The sequence below is a fragment of the Dendrobates tinctorius genome, unplaced genomic scaffold, assembly GCF_039654945.1.
Source record: "Dendrobates tinctorius isolate UK_male_01 unplaced genomic scaffold, ASM3965494v1 ptg000069l, whole genome shotgun sequence".
NCBI lineage: Eukaryota > Metazoa > Chordata > Amphibia > Anura > Dendrobatidae > Dendrobates > Dendrobates tinctorius.
The window spans coordinates 4,387,071-4,407,168 of NW_027361737.1; the positions used below are offsets into that span (position 1 = coordinate 4,387,071).

Here is a 20,098-nt window from a genome sequence, read left to right on the forward strand (position 1 = left end):
GTGCCTGAACAACCTTCCTGTTCTGCAGTCTAAGTTGCATAAGGTTGCGTACCAGATCCTGCTGCACTTTGGTGCAGATCCTGCTTGCTGCACTCTGGTACAGATCCTGCCTGCTACATTCTGGTGTAGATCCTGCCTGCTGCACTCTGGTGCAGATCCTACCTGCTGCACTCTGGTGCAGGTCCTGCCTGCTGCACTCTGTTTTGAGCTCTGCCTTTTGCACTCTGATACAAACTCTGCCCGCTGCACCATCCAGTCTGTCCTACTGGGTCCAGCTGTTGCACATCCGTTGGTCTGTCCTCGAGTGGCACCTGGCATTCATCGGGAGCCAAGTCTAACCTTACCATCAGAGGCTCTAGTGAACAGTCCGATTCTCACTTAGTCATGCCCCTCCAGGTTCTCTGTCTTCCGTGGCACAGTGGTTCCACAAACCACATCCGTGACAGTTTGCTCAGGTCATGAACACCACTGGACCCCGGATCCTGCCTGTTCGAACCATGTACCAAGAGCTCTGTTGACAGAAAGACGCACAGGAGGAGCTGTCCATGCAGTTGCAGTTCCTAACTACCAAGTTGGAGGCCCTAAGCATCTCTCCAGATTTCCCGCATGTTGAAGCAGCCTTCTTCAGAAAGTCCTCAGACTGTTTGCTTAGTTTGAGGTCCAGGGTCCAGGCACCCGACTCGCAGCTCCACCACGCTTTGTTGGCAATCCAAAGCTCTGCTGCAGGTTCATCAATCAATGCCGGCTACATTTTGAACTCCTTCCTCACCACTTCCCATTGGACCGAGCAAAGATGCCATTCCTTATGTCGCACCTTGGAGGCAAGGCCCTGGCTTGGTTGAACCCATTATGGCAGAGAGATGAACCCGATTATCTCCAATTTGCCTACATTCTTGGAGGCTTTTCGTGAAGCATTCAATGAACCTAGGTTTACCACCTCTTCAGCTTCCGCTCTTCTCCGTTTACGTCAATCCAACTCATCTGTGGGACAATACACGGTGCGCTTTCACACTCTGGCGTCCAAACTCTGATAGAATAATGAAGGTTTGGTGGCAATATTCTGGGAGGGGTTTTCCAGAGACATTAAGAATGAGCTAGCCGGTCGAGACCTACCAACTACCTTTGACGACCTGATCTCCCTTGCCATGCGTATAGACCTTCGTCTCCTTGAGCTTGCCTGTGAGGTGACACATGAAACAGGACCGCGGTGCCTGGCTCTGTGTTTTCAAAGGCCGCTTGTTCCTTTGCCCTCCCCTGTTGAGGTCTCACCTGAACCCATGCAGGTTGACCACCTTGCCCTTGCCACTTGCCAGTCAATGACAGAGTGATTGCCAGTGCCAGTATTGTGGAAACATGGGTCACTCCATTCGAGCCTGTCCGGTGAAGCAGGAGAAGCTCTGGCATCTAGGGTTAGTAGGAGAGGTCTTTCTAGACGGAAAAGACATCTCTCTACCCCTGACCCTTACTGTGGCCATGACAACCGGTGAATCCCAGTTTAGTGAGTCATCGTATTTGGATTCAGTGGCAGCAGGAAATGTTATCCTCCAGGCTGTAGTGGATTCCTGTCATGAGAAGTGTCTGGCTCCAGTACGTCCGGCTAAGGCCCCGTCTTTTCCAGCATCGCTGCCCAGTTTGCCGTCTGCCTATTGGTCCTTTGTTGATGTGTTTGACAAAAAGGAAGCAGAGACTTTGGTGCCCCACAGGCCGTATGACTGCCTATCGACTTGATTTCCAGATCTACACCCCCTAGAGGCCGAATTTCCCCTCTGTCCCCAGCTGAGACTCAAGCTATGTCAGACTACATTCATGAGAATTTGGCCAGGGGGTTCATTCAGAAGTCCTCCTCTCCTGCTGTGGCCAGGTTTTTCTTTATTAAAAAGAAAGCCGGATCACTCCGACCCTCTATAGACCATCGGGGTCTCAACCAGATCACGGTGAAAAATAAATACCCTATCCCACTGATCCCTGAGTTGTTTGGCCTATTAAGAGGTGCCAGGATCTTCACCAAATTATATTTAAGAGGCGCCTACAATCTAAACTGCATTCGGCAGAGAGAAAAATGGAGGACAGCTTTCAACACCAGGGACGGACATTATGAATACCGAGTGATGCCCTTCAGTCTCAGTAATGCACCGGCAGTTTTTCAAGAGTTCCCCAATGATATTTTCCGGGATCTGCTTTATTCCTACGTTGTTGTGTACCTGGACAATATTTTGGTATTTTCCCCGGATCTGGCCTCCCACAGATGAGCAGTTCGGCAAGTTCTTCAGCGTCTTAGGGAGAATCGACTCTATGCCAACTATGAGAAATGCGTTTTTGAACAGTCTGCCCTTCCCTTCTTGAGTTACATTATCTCCCACACCGGACTCAGGATGGATCCTGAGAAAGTCTCTTACATCCTTAAATGGCCACTGCCTGTTGGAGAGAAGACTCAAAGCAATGCAGAGATTACTTGGCTTTGCAGACTATTATCAACAATTAATTCTTCACTTCTCCTCTCTGACCGCTCTCATCTCTGCTATCACCCGAAAAGAAACTGATCCAAAGAACTGGTCCTCCGAGGTTGAGGAGGCCTTCTGCTTTCTTAAATGGTCCTTCTCCACCGCTCCCGTTCTGCATCATCCGGATTTGAACAAACAGTTCTTCCTAGAGGTGGACGCATCCTTGTTAGGGGCTGGAGCTGTGCTCACTCAGAAATCCTCCACCGGTTGCTGCATGTCGTGCGGTTTTTTCTCTAAGGCCTTCTCCGCCCCAGAGCGTAACTACTCCATTGGTGACCAGTAGTTACTCGCCATTAAGGTGGATTTGGAGAAGTGGCAATACCTGCTGGATGGCGCAGTCTATACAGTGGTAATCTACACGGACCATAAGAACCTGGCGTACCTCCAGTCTGCCCAGAGACTTAATCCAAGCCAAGTCAGGTGGCCTTTGTTTTTTGCCTGCTTTAACTTTTTATTACATTTCACGTTCGGTGACAAGGATGCCAGAGTTGATGCCCTCTCTCGCTCAATTCTGTCCATGAACCAAGAGGAGGACTCCAAATTTATCACCGAACAGTCCAAGATGGTGACTGTCACCCCAGTCAGCCTGTCGCGAATTCCCCCTAGGAAAATACCCTTGTGGCTGAATCCGAGAAGGAGTGACTTTTGTCATGGGGCCACTCGTCCAAGGTGGCTGGTCACACGGGACAAAGAAAGACACTACAACTGATTTCTCGCCACTACTGGTGGCTATCCATGAGGAGGGAGATCTATGCTTACGTGGCTGCCTCTCCGATTTGTGTCCTCAATAAAGTCCCCAAATGACTTTATACTGATTCTCTCCTGCCGTTACCCGTGCCATCTGGTCCATGGCAGCACATAGCAATGGATTTCATTACAGATTTGCCAGTATCCGAGGGTTACACCGTCGTCTGGGTAGTCATGGGTCGCTTCTCCAAAATGGCATAATTTACCCTGTTGTCTGCTCTTCCGTCCACTCCTGAACTGGCTGACAGCTTCATCAAGCATATTTCTGCCTGCATGGATTTCCTCATCACATTGTGTCTGATCGAGGTTCGCAGTTCACTTCCAGATTCTGGTGAGCTCCCTCTAAATATCTGGATATCATCTTGGATTTCTCCTTGGCCTATCACCCTCAGTCCAATGGGCAAGTGAAGCGTGTCAACCAGGTCCTAGTCAACTATCTGCGACACTTTGTCAATGCCCACCACAATGATTAGATGAAATTACTTCCCTGGGCTGTGTTCTCGTACAACAATCATGTTGGTGAAGTCTAGGGAGAGTCTCCTTTCTACATTGAGTTCGATCGGCAACTCGAGGTTCTGCTCCCGGTTACAGTTCCTTCTGAGGTCCCTGTGGCAGATGTCCTCTCCAAGGATTTTGTGAAATTGTGGGAGGACACCAAAGCCACTTTAAAAGCATCCTCTGCCCATATGAAGAGACATGCAGACAAAAGGCGCCTGGACCCTCCATGATTCCACCCCGGCGACAAGGTATGGCTCTCATCCAGGTACGTCCAGCTGAAGGTTCCCTCTTACAAGTTGGGTCCTCGTTTTATCGGGCCTTTCGAAGTGCTGAAGCGGATTAACAAGCTCTTCTATAAACTGAATTGCCTCCTTCATTACGGATTCCGAATTCTTTCCACGTATCTCTACTGAAGCCGGTCATCTTGAGCTCCTTTTTCAAGGATCCCAGTATCACACCCATGCCAACTGCCTCAGATAATGTCTTTGAGGTGGAGAATATCTTGGCCATGAAGAAGGTTAGAGGAAAGACTTTCTTCCTTGTCGACTGGAAGGGATTTGGTCCCGAAGAAAGATCCTGGGAGCCTAAGGAGAACACTCACACTCTGATTCTCCTCCGGAACTTCTTCGATAGCTTGAAGAGAAGGGGGCAAGGTCTCCGGCGTGTCACTTCACTCACCAGCGCTGCGGTCAGTTCCTCCCTTCCCCATGCTCTGCATGCATCCAGCAAAGCTTCCAACTGGGCTCCCAACCATGTCCTTAGGGCACGCTCACGCATGCTCCTGCCCTTGTAAAGGGCCAGTGCGTGCACTTGCTATACCCACCCCAGCAAATGGCTGTGGGACATTATGTATATATTGCATCCTCCTCACTGGAGAGGTGTCTGAGCAATCTTCCTGTTCCGTAGTCTAAGTTGCATAAGATTACATTCCTGCTCTACTCTGGTGCAGATCCTGCCTGCTGCACTCTGGTGCAAATTCTGCCTGCTGCACTCTGATACAAACACTGCCTGATGCACTCTGATGCACTCTGATACAAACTCCTGCTGCACCATCCAGTCTGTCCTATTGGGTCCAGCTGCTGCACGTCCGTTGGTCTGTCTTGGATAGGCACCTGGCGTTCATCGGGAGACAAGTCTAACCTCACCATCAGAGGCTCTAGTGAACAGTCTGGTGCTTGCTTAGTCACACCTCTCTCCAGGCTCTCCATGGTCCGTGGCACAGTGGTTCCACAAATCACGTCCGTGACAGCGGCAAGTTGATTTAATACCAAAGACCTCAATTTTGTCTCATTTGACCACAGCATCTTCTCCCAATCACTCACAGAATCATCCAGGTGTTCATTGGCAAACTTCAGACGGGCCTTCACATGTGCCTTCATGAGCAGGGGGACACTGCAGGATTTTAAACCTTTACAGTGTAATATGTTACCAGGGCCGGCGTTAGGGGCAGGCAGACCAGGCAGCTGCCTAGAGCCCCCGCTCCCCCAGGGGCCCCCAGCTAGTGGTACATCATGCAGCCGCTGCCCCTGTGAGGCGGGGGGCCCGCCTGCCCCCAGCACCGATTCCCCCTGCCGCCGCATCGAAGGAGGCAATGATGGAGAGGAGAGCATCAGCTGACGCTCCCTCTCCCATCATTCCCCGCTCTGCCTCAGACACAGCGGGTGCGCGATGATATCATCGCGCAATCACTGTGTGCTGGGCAGTGCACTGAGTGCAGGAGACAGGAGCCGGGACTCGGGAGCAGCAGAGGCACCAGGAGAAGGTGAGGAGTGTGTTGTTTTTTTTTTTAAATCAGAGTACTGGACTGTGGGGGCCTTGTGGGGGGGCGGCTGTATACCATGCTAGGCTGTATATCTTGCTGGGCTGTATACCATGGTGGGCTATATACCATGGTGGGCTGTATACCTTCCTGGGCTGTATACCATGGTGGGCTGTTTACCATGCTGGGCTGTTTACCATGGTGGGCTCTATACCATGCTGGGCTATATACCATGGTGGGCTATATACCTTGCTGGGCTGTATACCATGCTTGGCTGTATACCATGGAGGGCTATATACCATGTTGGACTGTATACCATGGTTGGCTGTTTACTGTGCTGGGCTCTATATCATTCTGTGCTGTATACTATGCTGGGATATATACCATGCAGGACTGTATACTATGCTGGGCTATATACCATGGTGGGCTGAATACCTTGCTGGGCTGTATACCGTGGTGGGCTGTATACCATGCTGGGCTGTATACCATGGTGGGCTATATACCATGTTGGTCTGTATACCATGGTTGGCTGTTTACTATGCTGGGCTCTATATCATTCTGTGCTGTATACTATGCTGGGATATATACCATGCTGGACTGTATACTATGCTGGGCTATATACCATGGTGGGCTGTATACCTTGCTGGGCTGAATACCATAGTGAGCTGTATACCATGCTGAGCTGTATACCTTGCTGGGCTATATACCATACTGGGCTATATACCATGGTGGGCTGTATACCATGCTGGGCTGTATACCATGCTGGGCGGTATACCTTACTGGGCTGTATACCTTGCTGCGCTGTATACCATGGGGGCTGTATACAATTGGGTGCTCTGTACCAATGGGGGCTGTATACCATGCTGGGCTGTATACCATGGTGGGCTGTATACCATGCTGGGTTGTGTACCTTGCTGGGCTGGGCTGTATACCATGGTTGGCTGTATGCCATGCTGGGCTATATACCATGCTGGGTTGTATGCCATGCTGGGCTGTATACCATGGTGGGCTTATACCATGCTTGGCTGTATACCTTGCTGGGCTGTATACCATGGGGGGCTGTATACCTTCCTGTGCTATATACCATGGTGGGCTATATACCATGCTGGGCTGTATACCATGCTGGGCTATATACCATGGTGGGCTGTATACCATGCTGGGCTGTATACCATACTGGGCTATATACCATGGTGGGCTGTATACCATGCTGGGCTGTATACCATGCTGGGCTGTATACCTTACTGGGCTGTATACCTTGCTGCGTTGTATACCATGGGGGCTGTATACAATTGGGTGCTCTGTACCAAGGGGGGCTGTATACCATGCTGGGCTGTATACCATGGTGGGCTGTATACCATGCTGGTTTGTGTACCTTGCTGGGCTGGGCTGTATACCATGGTTGGCTGTATGCCATGCTGGGCTATATACCATGCTGGGCTGTACGCCATGCTGGGCTGTATACCATGGTGGGCTATATACCATGCTGGACTGTATACCATGGTGGGCTTTATACCACGCTGGGCTGTATACCATGCTGGGCTGGGCTGTATACCATGGTGGGCTGTATACCATGTTGGGCTATATACCATGCTGGGCTGTATACCATGGTGGGCTGTATACCATGGTGAGCTATATACCATGCTGGGCTATATACCATGCTAGGCTGTATACCATGCTGGGCTGTATTCCTTGGTGGGCTGTATACCATTGTATACCATGGCGGGCTGTATACCATGCTGGGCTGTATACCACGCTGGGCTGTATACCATGGTGGGCTGTATACCATGGAGGCTGTATACCATGGGGTTCTGTATACCATGCTGGGCTGTATACCTTGGTGGGCTGTATACCATGGTGGGCTATATACCGTACCAAAATCAGCAAGGGACCAAATAACTAATATTTCCTTCACTGTGTATATATATATATATATATATATATATATACTGTATATACTGCTAAAAAATAAAGGGAACACTATTCTATTTGCAACAGGCTATTTGTGTTCCCTTTATTTCTTTGAGCAGTATAAGCGTATTTGTATATATATATATATATATATATACAGTATATTGTATATATATATATATATATAATTATAAATATATATATATATATATATATATAGATACATGTTTTTGTGGCCAGCAATGTTTTTAGCTTAGTGAATCTAAGGCTTCTAGTACATAGGTTTCTTGTACTATAGACCCTAATAATACAATATACCTGAACAGGGAACATGGAGAGTGGATGTCTTAATGAGGAAAACGTTTTCTTTCTATTTACTTTTTATTTCTTTATATTACTTTATTGGTATAAAGCTATAATTGTGTTATTCTTTCACCTTTTAAAGATTGGAAATCAAAAATCTGCCAAGAAAGGAGTCTTCCTAGAATGTGGAATCCATGCTCGGGAATGGATCTCTCCAGCATTCTGTCAGTGGTTTGTAACAGAGGTAATGTGACAGAAAGTTTTTGAATTCAGAAATAGAAATTCTAAAGTTTCTCATCTCTCAGTACAAGTCAGGTGACTGCTCACCAGCTCCATGCTGTTCCTTTGTGGTTTATCTCATGTTTTATTGAAGTTGTAAAGCCCTTTAGCAACTACTTGTATTGCGTTTTAGGCTTTGTACATACACTGTGTGCAGAATTATTAGGCAAATGAGTATTTTGATCACATCATCCTTTTTATACATGTTGTCCTACTCCAAGCTGTATAGGCGTGAAAGCCAACTGCCCATTATGTAAATCAGGTGATTTGCATCTCTGTAATGAGGAGGGGTGTGGTCTAATGACATCAACACCCTATATAAGGTGTGCTTAATTATTAGGCAACTTCCTTTCCTTTGGCAAAAAATGGGTCAGAAGAGAGATTTGACAGACTCTGAAAAGTCAAAAATTGGGAGATGACTTGCAGAGGGATGCAGCAGTCTTGAAATTGCCAAACTTTTGAAGCGTGATCACCGAACAATCAAGCGCTTCATGGCAAATATCCAACAGGGTCGCAAGAAGCGTGTTGATAAAAAAGGTGCAAAATAACTGCCCATGAATTGAGAAAAATCAAGCTGCAACGTTACTAAAGTATCAAAAAGCACAAGGTGTGCCATACTCAGGGACATGGCCAAGGTAAGGAAGGCTGAAAAACGACCACCTTTGAACAAGAAACATAAGATAAAATGTCAAGACTGGGCCAAGAAATATCTTAAGACTGATTTTTCTAAGGTTTTATGGACTGATGAAATGAGAGTGACTCTTGATGGGCCAGAGTCTTGATCAGTAAAGGGCAGAGAGCTCAACTCCGACTCAGACGCCAGCAAGGTGGAGTTGGGGTACTGGTATGGGCTGGTATCATCAAAGATGAACTTGTGGGACCTTTTTGGGTTGAGGATGGAGTGAAGTTCAACTCCCAGACCTACTGGCAGTTTCTGGAAGACACCTTCTTCAAGCAGTGGTACAGGAAGAAGTCGGTATCGTTCAAGAAAAACATGATTTTCATGCAGGACAATGCTCCATCACATGCATCCAAATACTCCACAGTGTGGCTGGCCAGTAAAGGTCTAAAAGAAGAAAAAATAATGACATGGCCCCCTTGTTCACCTGATCTGAACCCCATAGAGAACCTGTGGTCCCTCATAAAATGTGAGATCTACAGGGAGGGAAAACAGTACACCTCTCGGAACAGTGTCTGGGAGGCTGTGGTTGCTGCTGCACGCAATGTTGATCGTAAACAGATCAAGCAACTGATAGAATCTATGGATGGAAGGCTTTTGAGTGTCATCGTAAAGAAAGGTGGCTATATTGGTCACTGATTTTTTTTTTTTTTATTTTGAATGTCACAAATTTTGTGCTGCTCTATTGGTTTACCTGATGAAAATAAACAAGTGAGATGGGTATATATTTGTTTTTTATTAAGTTGCCTAATAAATCTGCACAGTAATAGTTACCTGCACAGACAGATATCCTCCTAAGATAGCCAAATCTAAAAAAAAACCACTCCAACTTCCAAAAATATTTGAGTCTTTTGTGTTGATTGAGAACATAGTTGTTGTTCAATAATAAACAGAATCCTCTCAAATACAACTTGCCTAATAATTCTGCACACAGTAGTTGTAAAGCCCTTTAGCAACCACTTGTGTTGCATTTTAGGTTTTATACATAATGTACATTGAATACAAATATTCCATTTTTTATATCCTAACCAGGCAATAAGAACTTATGGAAAGGACAAGGAAATGACTAGACTCTTGGACAGTTTGACATTTCATGTCTTGCCTGTATTAAATGTTGATGGATATATTTATACTTGGACAAATGTAAGTATTAGATGCGGACAATAATCATACATTATATAGCAAGAAGTAGATAAAATGTATGTGGGACACCAGAAACTTAGAGGACTGACTCATGTACATTGAACATTGTAACTAAACATGAAGAATAGAAGGTTCTATAAGCATGTACACATAGATTCCTGTAATTGAGAATAAAGAAAATGGAGGAAATCAGGAATTAAACACTAATATATTGTATATTTTTCCACAAAATTGGTCATCTAGAGATTCTTGATGAAGTCCATAGACAGGAAAACAATTACATTACAAGCACATTAGAACAACCTAGAAAAAAGGATTTCATAAACATTACAATATATAAAAAAATGACCTTTATTAGTATTATACATGCCATATAAAACATAAAATGCGAGAGAGAAACATTTTAAATCTCAATAGCTCAGCCCAACATTTACACAGAAAATAACACCCTCTCATGCAACACATCACAACAGCACAGGTTTTTTATTTTCTCAGTACCATGTCCAATAAAATGAGCATACTAGTTATACAGAATAAATACTGCCAAACTATGATGGTCTTCAGTAAGGAAAGGGGGCCTCAAACTAACCCTGGTACTGGGACCCTAACAATCCCTGTCCCGAGGGTACTCTTGATGGTAGAGTGGCCTGAGCCTCCAACTTTACTATGCTCCTTATATGACCTAAGCTGTCCCCTCCCCCAGAAGGCCTGAGACAGATATGTTAGTGTATAAACATGTAAGACAAAAAGGATAACAAAAAAGCAACTTACATAAAAAACACTCATCAAGGACAGGGAGAAATATAGGGAAGGATTGGTAGATACTAACCAAATGGGAATAGGATAATTGAGAAAGAATGTAACCAAAAACAGCATCCAACAATCTCCAGCAGCAACTACAAACTGCAGTGTCAGCACACCATCTCCATCAAGCCAGGAAGCAAAACTTTCACAGGCAGGGATGAAAACGTTTGGTCAGGTTTTATAGAGGGAGAAAACAAGCAGATCAGGAACATCTGTAAGATGGAGCTGCATGCCTCCAACCAGAATACAAAGAGTCGTTAGCCTCTTTAGCCCCTAAGGAAGCAAAGTCCATTTAATAAGAGGAACAAAAAACACAGGCTGAACGGAAGACCTGCAATTTCCAATGTGTAATGATCGCCTAAGAGTATGTGCACATGCTGCGGATTCTGCTGTGGATCCGCTGCGGATTGGCCTCTGCGGATCCGCAGCAGTTCCGCAGACAGTCTACAGTACAATGTAGCTCAGTGTGCTATTAGGTTGCTTCACAAGTGTAAGGTCGCTGGTTCGAATTGAGGTGCAGGCATGAAGAAGATTTCCCCAAAAATGAGAAACAGCATCATCCAGCTCATCTGTAGTGGTCTACATTCCCTAATAGCTCAGTGTGCTATTAGGTTGCTTCACAAGTACAATGTAAGTATATGGGATTTACAATCCGCAGTGCACATGCTGCGGATTTTTTCCTGCGGAAAAGCTGCAGTTTGAAATCCGCAGCATGTCAATTCTTTCTGCGGATTCCGCTGCGGTTTGACATCTATTCCATTGTCCAGGTGTCAAACCGCAGGGGAAAACCGCTGGCCAATCCGCAGGTAAAACCGCAGGTCACTTTACCTGCGGTTTTACCTGCGGATCCACACGGAAAAATCAGCAGGTGAATCCACAGTGTGTGCACATAGCCTTACTCCAGATCTCCCAGGAGGATGTGACACACTCGTGACAAATACACTAAAGAGGGGTGAAAGCTCATGTCCCCGGAGAAGACTCTGAAGAAATGACCAGTTGGACTACAAGCAGATATTTCACAAACTATGTTCCAACAGCAACAAATGTGAATATGTCTGTTTACAAGTTTAACATATTTTTGGGGAGTAAGTGACATGTCCACTTTAATATGTTTATTCTTTAAAACTTATTATTCTAGTTCATAGTTTAAAACTTACTATTCTTATTCTATTTAACTGAGCATGGATGTTGAGAATTCAAAAAACTTGTACTCAATTTTTTGGAGCAAGCACCAGATGCTCTTTAATGAAACCCTATAAAATATTAGGCATGACCCAAAAGTAAATCATGACACCAATAGATAAAAGACATATGCACACCACAAATAATTATCAGAGCGCTGTGAGGTAATACCTATAAGCACGGCTAGTCCATTAGATCTGAAATATAAAACTCAGAATATACCTGTAGACAAAATGGTGTGAATACGAGGAGCCCTTGAAAGACCCTCATGCCTTCTTCATGAGGTAAATATACATGTATCAAACAGGGCATTGAATACTGTAAGGGGAAATTCCAACCAAAACTAAAAAGCACACTTCCTCCATGATGCCACTTCACAGTAGAAAAAAAAGTTCAACATCCAGTGATTAGACATGTATGGAAGATATACAGTGGTGTGCAAAATTATTATGCAGATGTGGAATAGATGCTGCAATGTAAGAATACTTTCAAAAATAGAAGACTAAAATAAGAGACTGACTACCAAATGGCAATTAGGCTTAACTTGCCATATAATTCTGCAACCACTGCCATGGGCACCAAGAACGTATATCCTACCCATACATTAATCTGAAACTCAGGATTGAACTGATCAATTGTCATATACGGAAGCAAATTATTTTTTTTTTTAAAAACTCACACGCTACATAATATACTCCAATACATCTGTACAAATTAAAATGTCCTCTTCAACTTTTTAATAACAGTCATTCCAAGTTATTTCAGATATTAGGCAATGCTCATATTTTATAATGTCTGCAGGATCGTATTTGGAGGAAGAATCGCGCTCCAACACCTATTGATAAATGTATTGGCACAGATCTTAACAGAAATTTCAATGCATCATGGAAAGGTGAGCTACAGATAAATCAGTAATGAAAACCAGACCCAGTGTCACTGTTTATTGCATATTATAGTATAGATCGATAAACCTGATTAATATTGTAGCAAATGTCTGCCGTACTTTATTCTTTCCATAAATGTCTTAAAGAATATGAGATGACCACCAAAGGGAACTTGTCAGGACAATTTTACCATTGAAACTAGTGGTATGACTGTGTAGCTCATGACAATAAAAGTGATACCTGTTTTATAGTTATCCAATGTAACAGTGCTGAGAAACCAAGCTTTTCAAGCCACATGCAAATTAGCTAACATGAAGTGTCAATAAACTGAGTGGATCAATATATACACAAATGTAGTATTATTTTTATTGTTGTACTAGAACATATACAGCGCTACTGTCACGACTCAGCTGTCGGGTGACCCAGGACCAGGGTTTCCTTCCCTTTCCCTACCACTAAGGGACGCCCTAGCTTGCCCTATTCATTGGGATACTCCTGAAGGTGAAGATGCTGGGGCTGCCAACCTTGCCTTATCTCCTGAATTAGCCCTCCATCTGTTCTCTCCCCCCACCCAGGGAAGAGGGGCACTACTGTGCTCCGCAGTACACCAACCCAACAAACAAGGCAACACAAACAAGGGTAAACTGAAAATACCAAGCATACAAAAATTCACTCACATATACGGAGGAATGCACTGGGGAGTGGACAATGAGGGAAAAACCAAAGTAAGAGGAGGGAAAAAAATTATCACACTTGCAAACCACGCAACAGTCACAGATAACTCCTCCAAAACTCTTCATATATAAACACCTCTCCGCCAAGCCATGCAGCATAAGCTAGCTCTGACGTGGGTTTGAATCAGGTCCCGGTTTATAAAGGGTATGAGAGTGGTTAACTGATACTCATACTTCCAGAGTCTCCAACATGGCCGATTAACCCCTGTTCTGCCAAAAGAAATAAACACCATTTAAAAAGGAGAAGTGCATCTTTTCAGTGCCGGAGTAGGAGTAATCAGGCACTGTGGTCTTCTGGCTCCTCTCTGTTGCGGTAACCCCGTGAGAGCTACTATTAGTTTTAATAGTAAAAAAAAATAGTCCTGATAGGTTCCCTTTAATACAAACCAGTCATTTTAAAGCAGAAATTTTCAGTTATACAAAAACTTCAGTCATAAGCATTTTTCTCATGCAGGTATTGGCTTTGATGATGAGCCGTGTAGTGAAGGCTATGCTGGAACTGCTCCCGAATCTGCGCCAGAAATAAAAGCTCTTACTGCATATATTCGTGAAAATCTTCAATCATTCAAAGCTTACATAAGTTTTCACTCATTCTCACAATTATTATTATATCCTTATGGATATACAGAAGAACTGCCACCAAATCATGAAAAACTGGTAAGTCCAAATCTGGGGCTGATGAGCAATGTATGTACCATCTCATTGTAAAGTCATTTACGGCAACAGATTACCATCCCTATGCATCGAGCTTTCATGACTTCTCTGATAGCAAATGCTTGTATTCCTTATATTACAACACTTTTAGAGCATGACTTTTTCATCTGTTATTCCTCCTAGAAGTGGATGAATAAATGAACAGTGGGGTAGTAGCCTTGTTAATAAGACAGCTTTGACACTCGAGTGGAACTAAATTCTTTTGAGCAGAAAGAGCTACTGCACCAGTATTTCATGCGGGAAATGAACATTTACTTAAAAAAACCTTTATCAGATGAGGCTACTCCACTTTTTTTTTCTTGCTAACTGGACTGTTATCATTCATTATTATATGAATATAAACTACTGATTAACCCCTTAAGGACCAGGGGAATTTCTGCTTTTGCATTTCCAATTTTTGCTCTCCTTCTTCCCATGACCATAACTTTTTTATTTTTCCTTCAATATGGTCATGTGAGGGTTTATTTTTTGCAGGACAAGTTGCACTTATGAATGGTACTATTGATTTTACCATATCATGTACTGGAAAATGGGGAAAAAAATTCCGATTATGGTAAAATTGCAAAAATGCAATTCTACAATTGTCGATTATGAAGACTGCAATACGAAATATGTGTATATTTGATTTTTTTGTTTCACTTTGAATGGGGTGAAAGAGGGATGATTTGATCTTTTTATATTTTTTTATTTTTTTATATTCTTAAAAACATTTTTTTACTTTTACTTGTTCAATAGTCCCCATGGAAGACTAGAAGTTGCGATCATCTGATCACTTGTGCTACATTATTATTATTTATATTATAGCACCATTTATTCCATGGCTCTTTACATGTGAAAAGCGTATACATAATAAAAACAAGTACAGTAATCATAAAAAATACAAGTTATGAATGGTACAGGAGGAGAGGACCCATCCTGCGAGGGCTCACAATCTACAAGGGATGGGTGAGGACACAATAGGCAAGGGCAGAGCTGGTCATGCAGTGGTCTGGTGGTTACTGCAGGCTTGTCGGAAGAGCTGAGTCTTCAGGTTACTTTCGAAGGTTTCCATGGTAGGCGAGAGTCTGATATGTTGGGGTAGAGAGTTCCAGAATAGGGGGGATGTGTGGGAGAAAGCTTGTATGCGATTGTGGGAAGAGGAGATAAGAGAAGAGTAGAGAAGATCTTGTGAGGATTGGAGGTTGCGTGTAGGTAAGTACCAGGAGACAAGGTTACAGATGTATGGAGGAGACAGGTTGTAGATGGCTTTGTATGCCATGCTTAGGGTTTTGAACTGGAGTCTCTGGGTAATACGGAGCCATTGAAGGGATTGACAGAGAGGAGAGGCTGTGGAATAGCAGGGGGGCGGGTGGATTAGTCGGGCAGCAGAGATTAGGATAGATTGGAGGGGTTCGAGAGTGTTAGAGGGGAGGCCACAAAGTAGGAGGTTGCAGTTTCAAACCTGGAGATGAGAGCATGCACTAGAGTGTTTGCAGATTCTAGGTTGAGGAATGTACGGATCAAGGAAATATTTTTGAGTTGGAGTTGGCAGTTGCTGTGTTTAATAAAATTTGTATTACATATGTTATGTCCCATCCAGGGTGATCCCCTGCTCATGGCCTATTTCTTTCTTTCATTTTTGTCAAAGATCTGTGGTTTGAAGGAGAGATCAAAGTCAAGCATTACCCAATGCAGTGAGCTTGTGGGACTGGGGAGAGTGAGCAGCCATTTACTTTAATGGATAGGTCTGTTGGGGGAGTCGAGCGAGATGGGGAATGATGAATTCTGTTTTCTTTGTGTAAAATTTTAGAAATCTAGCGGAGAAAATGGATGAAATAGCGGACAGCCATTCTGGAATTTTGGTTAGTAGAAAGGTGATATCTGGTCCAGAGGGGTAGATCTGTGTGTCATCAGCATAGAGGTGATATTGCAAGCTGTGAGATTCTATGAGCTGTCCCAGGATGAAGGTGTAAATGGAGTAGAGCAGGGGCCCTAGGACTGAACCTTGCGAGACTCCGACAGATAGGGGGCGAGGATGTGGTATGTGAGTGGGAGACACTGAATGTCTGGTCTGTTAGGTATGACGCGATCCAAGATCGGGCCAAGTCAGTGATGCCAAGACATGAGAGGGTCTGTGTCAAAGGCAGAGGACAGGTCCAGGAGAAGGAGGACAAAGTAATGTCGCTTGGCTTTGGCAGTCAGTAGATCATTGGTGACTTTTGTTAGGGCAGTTTCAGTGGAGGATGCAGTTAGAAGCCAGATTGTAAGCGGTCAAAGAGTGAGCAGGAAGTGAGGTGGGAGGACAGTTCGAAATGGACATGTTGTTCCAGGCATGGGGAGAAGTGATATGGAGCAATAGCTAGAGACTGAGGATCGGTCAAGTGAGTGCTTTTTAAGGATGGGTGTGATTGAGGCATTTTTGAAGCATGAGGGGAAAACACCAGCTGTTAGTGATAGGTTGAAGAGATGGGTTAGGGTTGTGATGAAGACTGTGGTGATGTTTGGGATGAAGTGCGATTGGATCGGGTCAAGTGCACAGGTGGTTAGGTGTGATCTCAAGAGTAGGATGGAAAGTTGGTCTTCTATAATGGTCGAGAAGCTGGTTTTGTAGGAGGAGGGCTGAGTAGTTAGGTGGAGGGACTCTGGGGGTTGTAGGCCAAAGCTTTGTCTGATGTTATCAACATTCTGTTTGAAGAATGAGGCAAAGTCTTCAGCTGATTTAAGTGGAGAGGGAAGAGGTGCTGGCGGACAGAGAGAATTGAAGGTGTTGAATAGCTGTTTAGGGTTGTGAGACAGGGAGGATATGAGAGATGAGAAGTAGATTTGTGCTGTAGCGAGTGTGGCCTTGAAAGCAGTGATGGACTGTTTGAATGTGATGAAATCCTCATTGGAGTGTGATCTTTTCCATCTACACTCAGCCTCACTTCTTTGGTCAGGCTGGTGTGCCAGGGTTGTTTGTTGATTTTGCAAGTTTTGGTATATGTGACAGGGGTGACCGATTCAAGAGCTGCAGCTATTGTGGTGTTCTATAAAGTGGCAGCTGCATCCACATTGTGTAGGAAACATGTCTGTAAGAGTGAGAAGGGATTCAGAGAGTGAGTGTAGATCGAGGTGTTTGAGATTTCTGGTGGGTGGGTGTGCAAGTTTGTGGGGGTGGGGATTGTGGACCTGGAGAGGAAAGGGAAGAGAATGTGAGTAGGATATGGTCAGAAAGAGGTAGAGGTGAGTTAGAGAGGTTAGATAGGGAGCAGAGGCAGGTAAAGGGTGGTCCAGTGTGTGGCCATCTTTGTGAGTGGCTGCAGAAGACCATTGAGCGAGGCCGAAGGGGTACCTTAATTTAACAGGTCCGTTTTGTCATATTATTTTCAGGGGTACCATCATTTCTGTCCAGGCCTATTTCATGAGTTTTGTTTTTTTTTTAAATTTTGTGGAAGCATGGTTTAAAAACAATGTCTGACTTACATTTGGTCATTTTCATAGATTTTTTTTTATTTATTATTACTTTTGTCAGATTCAAGTTATTTCTGTGACCATTGTGGGTTTTTCTATCATTAAACAAGGGGTACCAACAATTTTGACCACGTGTGTATGTAGAATAGGCTAGTAGGATCCAGATAGCAAAAATATGTTCAGTCTCCACGTGTAGCTTGGGACTACTTATCATTATTGGCAGTACATCTCCCCATGCAAACATGTGCTGCTGGTAACATAAAACTATATAGGGACAAAACGACCATATTTGCAATAATTCTTTCACAGTTAATGGTTCATAGACCTGTGTAAAAATAAATAAATAAATGACCTCCAGTCAGCTGTAACAGCCTGGATTGGCCTGTCTAAATGGGCCATAATGGACATTCAACTTTCTGCTCTTGCTTATAGATGGGGATCTTAATATTCTGGCTTATCCAAATTTGATTAAAACAGAAAATGAGTATAGAACAGGAATGCCTCTCATAGATAATAACAGATTTACAAAAACTTCATTATACTTAATCTTTGATATGGCCTCAATTAAAAAAAAATATGAAAACCGAACCTGATGTAAGTCTTTTAGGGTCAGTCCTCCCATTTTATCCCCACAAAGTTAGCTTTCAAAAGATAATTAACACAGCTACAACATCAAACTCTTCCTATAGCTAGTTAATACTTACAAGCACTTACCAACCTCTGCTTCTCAGGAGTTTTCCTACCAGTAATCAGTCATCCTTTCCAATCCCTGTAAGTCTGCTGATCATCTGTCCTGCTAAAAGAACAGTGTACAATAGCGCAAATGGTAAAAACTGTCATTAAAATGCTTCTAACGTCTAGTGGTGCACTCATCACAAATGGTTTTCGCTGTCACTGGCTCCTTCTGAGGATTCTGCATGAATCAGAAGAAAATACACTTTATGGGAGGAAAGCAATAGAAGACAAATGACGGTAATCTCCTGTATATCATTTCCCCTGTGAAGCAGGGTTGGTGAATGTTTAATGTTCTACCCATACTGGATATTTTTTTTAAAGTTTATCTCACAAGAGTATCAGCGCTGTCTATGCCAATCAATCATGGATAGAGGAAGTGCTGATGATCCACCTTCAATAGACAATGCCATTTGCCTAAAATTCAGGGGTTTCCCTGCCTCCTGCTGCACCCATATCTTACCAATGGCATGTATATACTTATTCATGTTTCATGTTATTTCTTTCACAGGAACAAGTAGCAAAGTCTGCAGTGAAAGCACTTTACAGTTTATACAACACCAACTACACATACGGACCTATCTACACCACAATCTGTGAGTTTGTGCCTTTAACAGATATGAAGAAAAAAATGACATTTACAATAGTAATCCTAGGTTACAATTTTAATGGGAGACTGGAGATGTCAAGGATCAAGGTTTCACATTTTATGACTTGTGGTTGACTGCAAGCAGTTTGTCCATAAACATGTTCTGACAGTGCTATTTTCTGACAGGTTGTGCAAGACTCACATGCAGTCAATCGCACATGATTTTTGACAATGTCAAAGCCGTGTAACAACTGCACCGCAACCACACCATTCCACCACACATAGAGAATCTTTCCCAATCTGTGCTCTCAGGAAGAACTGCAATATATTCTGCGCTCTTTCTTGGTTAGTGAAAAGTATAGAGGCGTCCTGCACACAGTAAAGATGTTTGTGAAAAATAAAGTTCCAAATTTCCAATGTTTTTCATAACATTTTTTATAACTAGTATAGTGTTGCGTTTGGGACATTGTTTTTTCAAATCCCATAGAGAAGACCATGGGAAAAATGTCCTCCCCATCCAGTGCCTACGATATCGTCTCCTATTCAGGATGATCTTCATATTTTCTGTCCAGTGTTCCTCATCAACACACCACAACAGCAGATCAGTTGGTTATAGCACATGATTAGAGGTAAGAAAACCCAAACTTAAAAGTTCTGGGTTCTTACCGGACACTTAGTGTCCGGTGCTAAACTCCAAACATGGAATTCTTCCTGAAGTCCATTTTAATGTTTGGCTTTCCAGGCAAAGAGAGAGACAGAGAGAATTTTCCAGCTCCAAAGTTTGGGTTCCTATATCAATGGGGTTCGAGTTCAAGTTCAAGTAGAGCTCTGGTACCGAAACCGAACTTTGGACTAAAAGTTTAGTTGGGTACCAGAAGCTGAACTTCCTCTGGTAGGCTCAACCCTACATGTAATAACAAACTGCCAAGTAGACATTTCAGAATATGATCACACTGCATTATTGGTGTCCATTTAACATAAATACTGGGAAAAGTTCCTGATGGATATATTAAAAGGGACCATAACAGATGGTATCCACCAGTGACAGCATCATCCATCACCCATGAACCATAATCAAAGCTACGTATCATGCAGAATATGTCATAGCAAGCTATTAAAAACCTTGTGGCATTTATTTTTAATGAATGCATTGCACCTTATGACTGTCATGCAGTAGCACCTGTCCCCAATAGCCTACCTAGAAAAAAAAATC

General features: G+C 43.6%; 1 protein-coding gene across 1 annotated transcript in view; it reads left to right on the forward strand.

Moving 5' to 3' along the window:
- The window catches only part of LOC141095357 (mast cell carboxypeptidase A-like), a 57,293-nt gene that overhangs the window by 36,450 nt on the left and 745 nt on the right, over positions 1–20,098 (forward strand). The window contains exons 6-10 of the mRNA XM_073581329.1: positions 7,859–7,960; positions 9,707–9,817; positions 12,605–12,695; positions 13,876–14,078; positions 18,808–18,892. Coding sequence (XP_073437430.1) covers positions 7,859–7,960; positions 9,707–9,817; positions 12,605–12,695; positions 13,876–14,078; positions 18,808–18,892 — 592 coding nt within the window. The remainder of the gene's footprint in view (positions 1–7,858; positions 7,961–9,706; positions 9,818–12,604; positions 12,696–13,875; positions 14,079–18,807; positions 18,893–20,098) is intronic.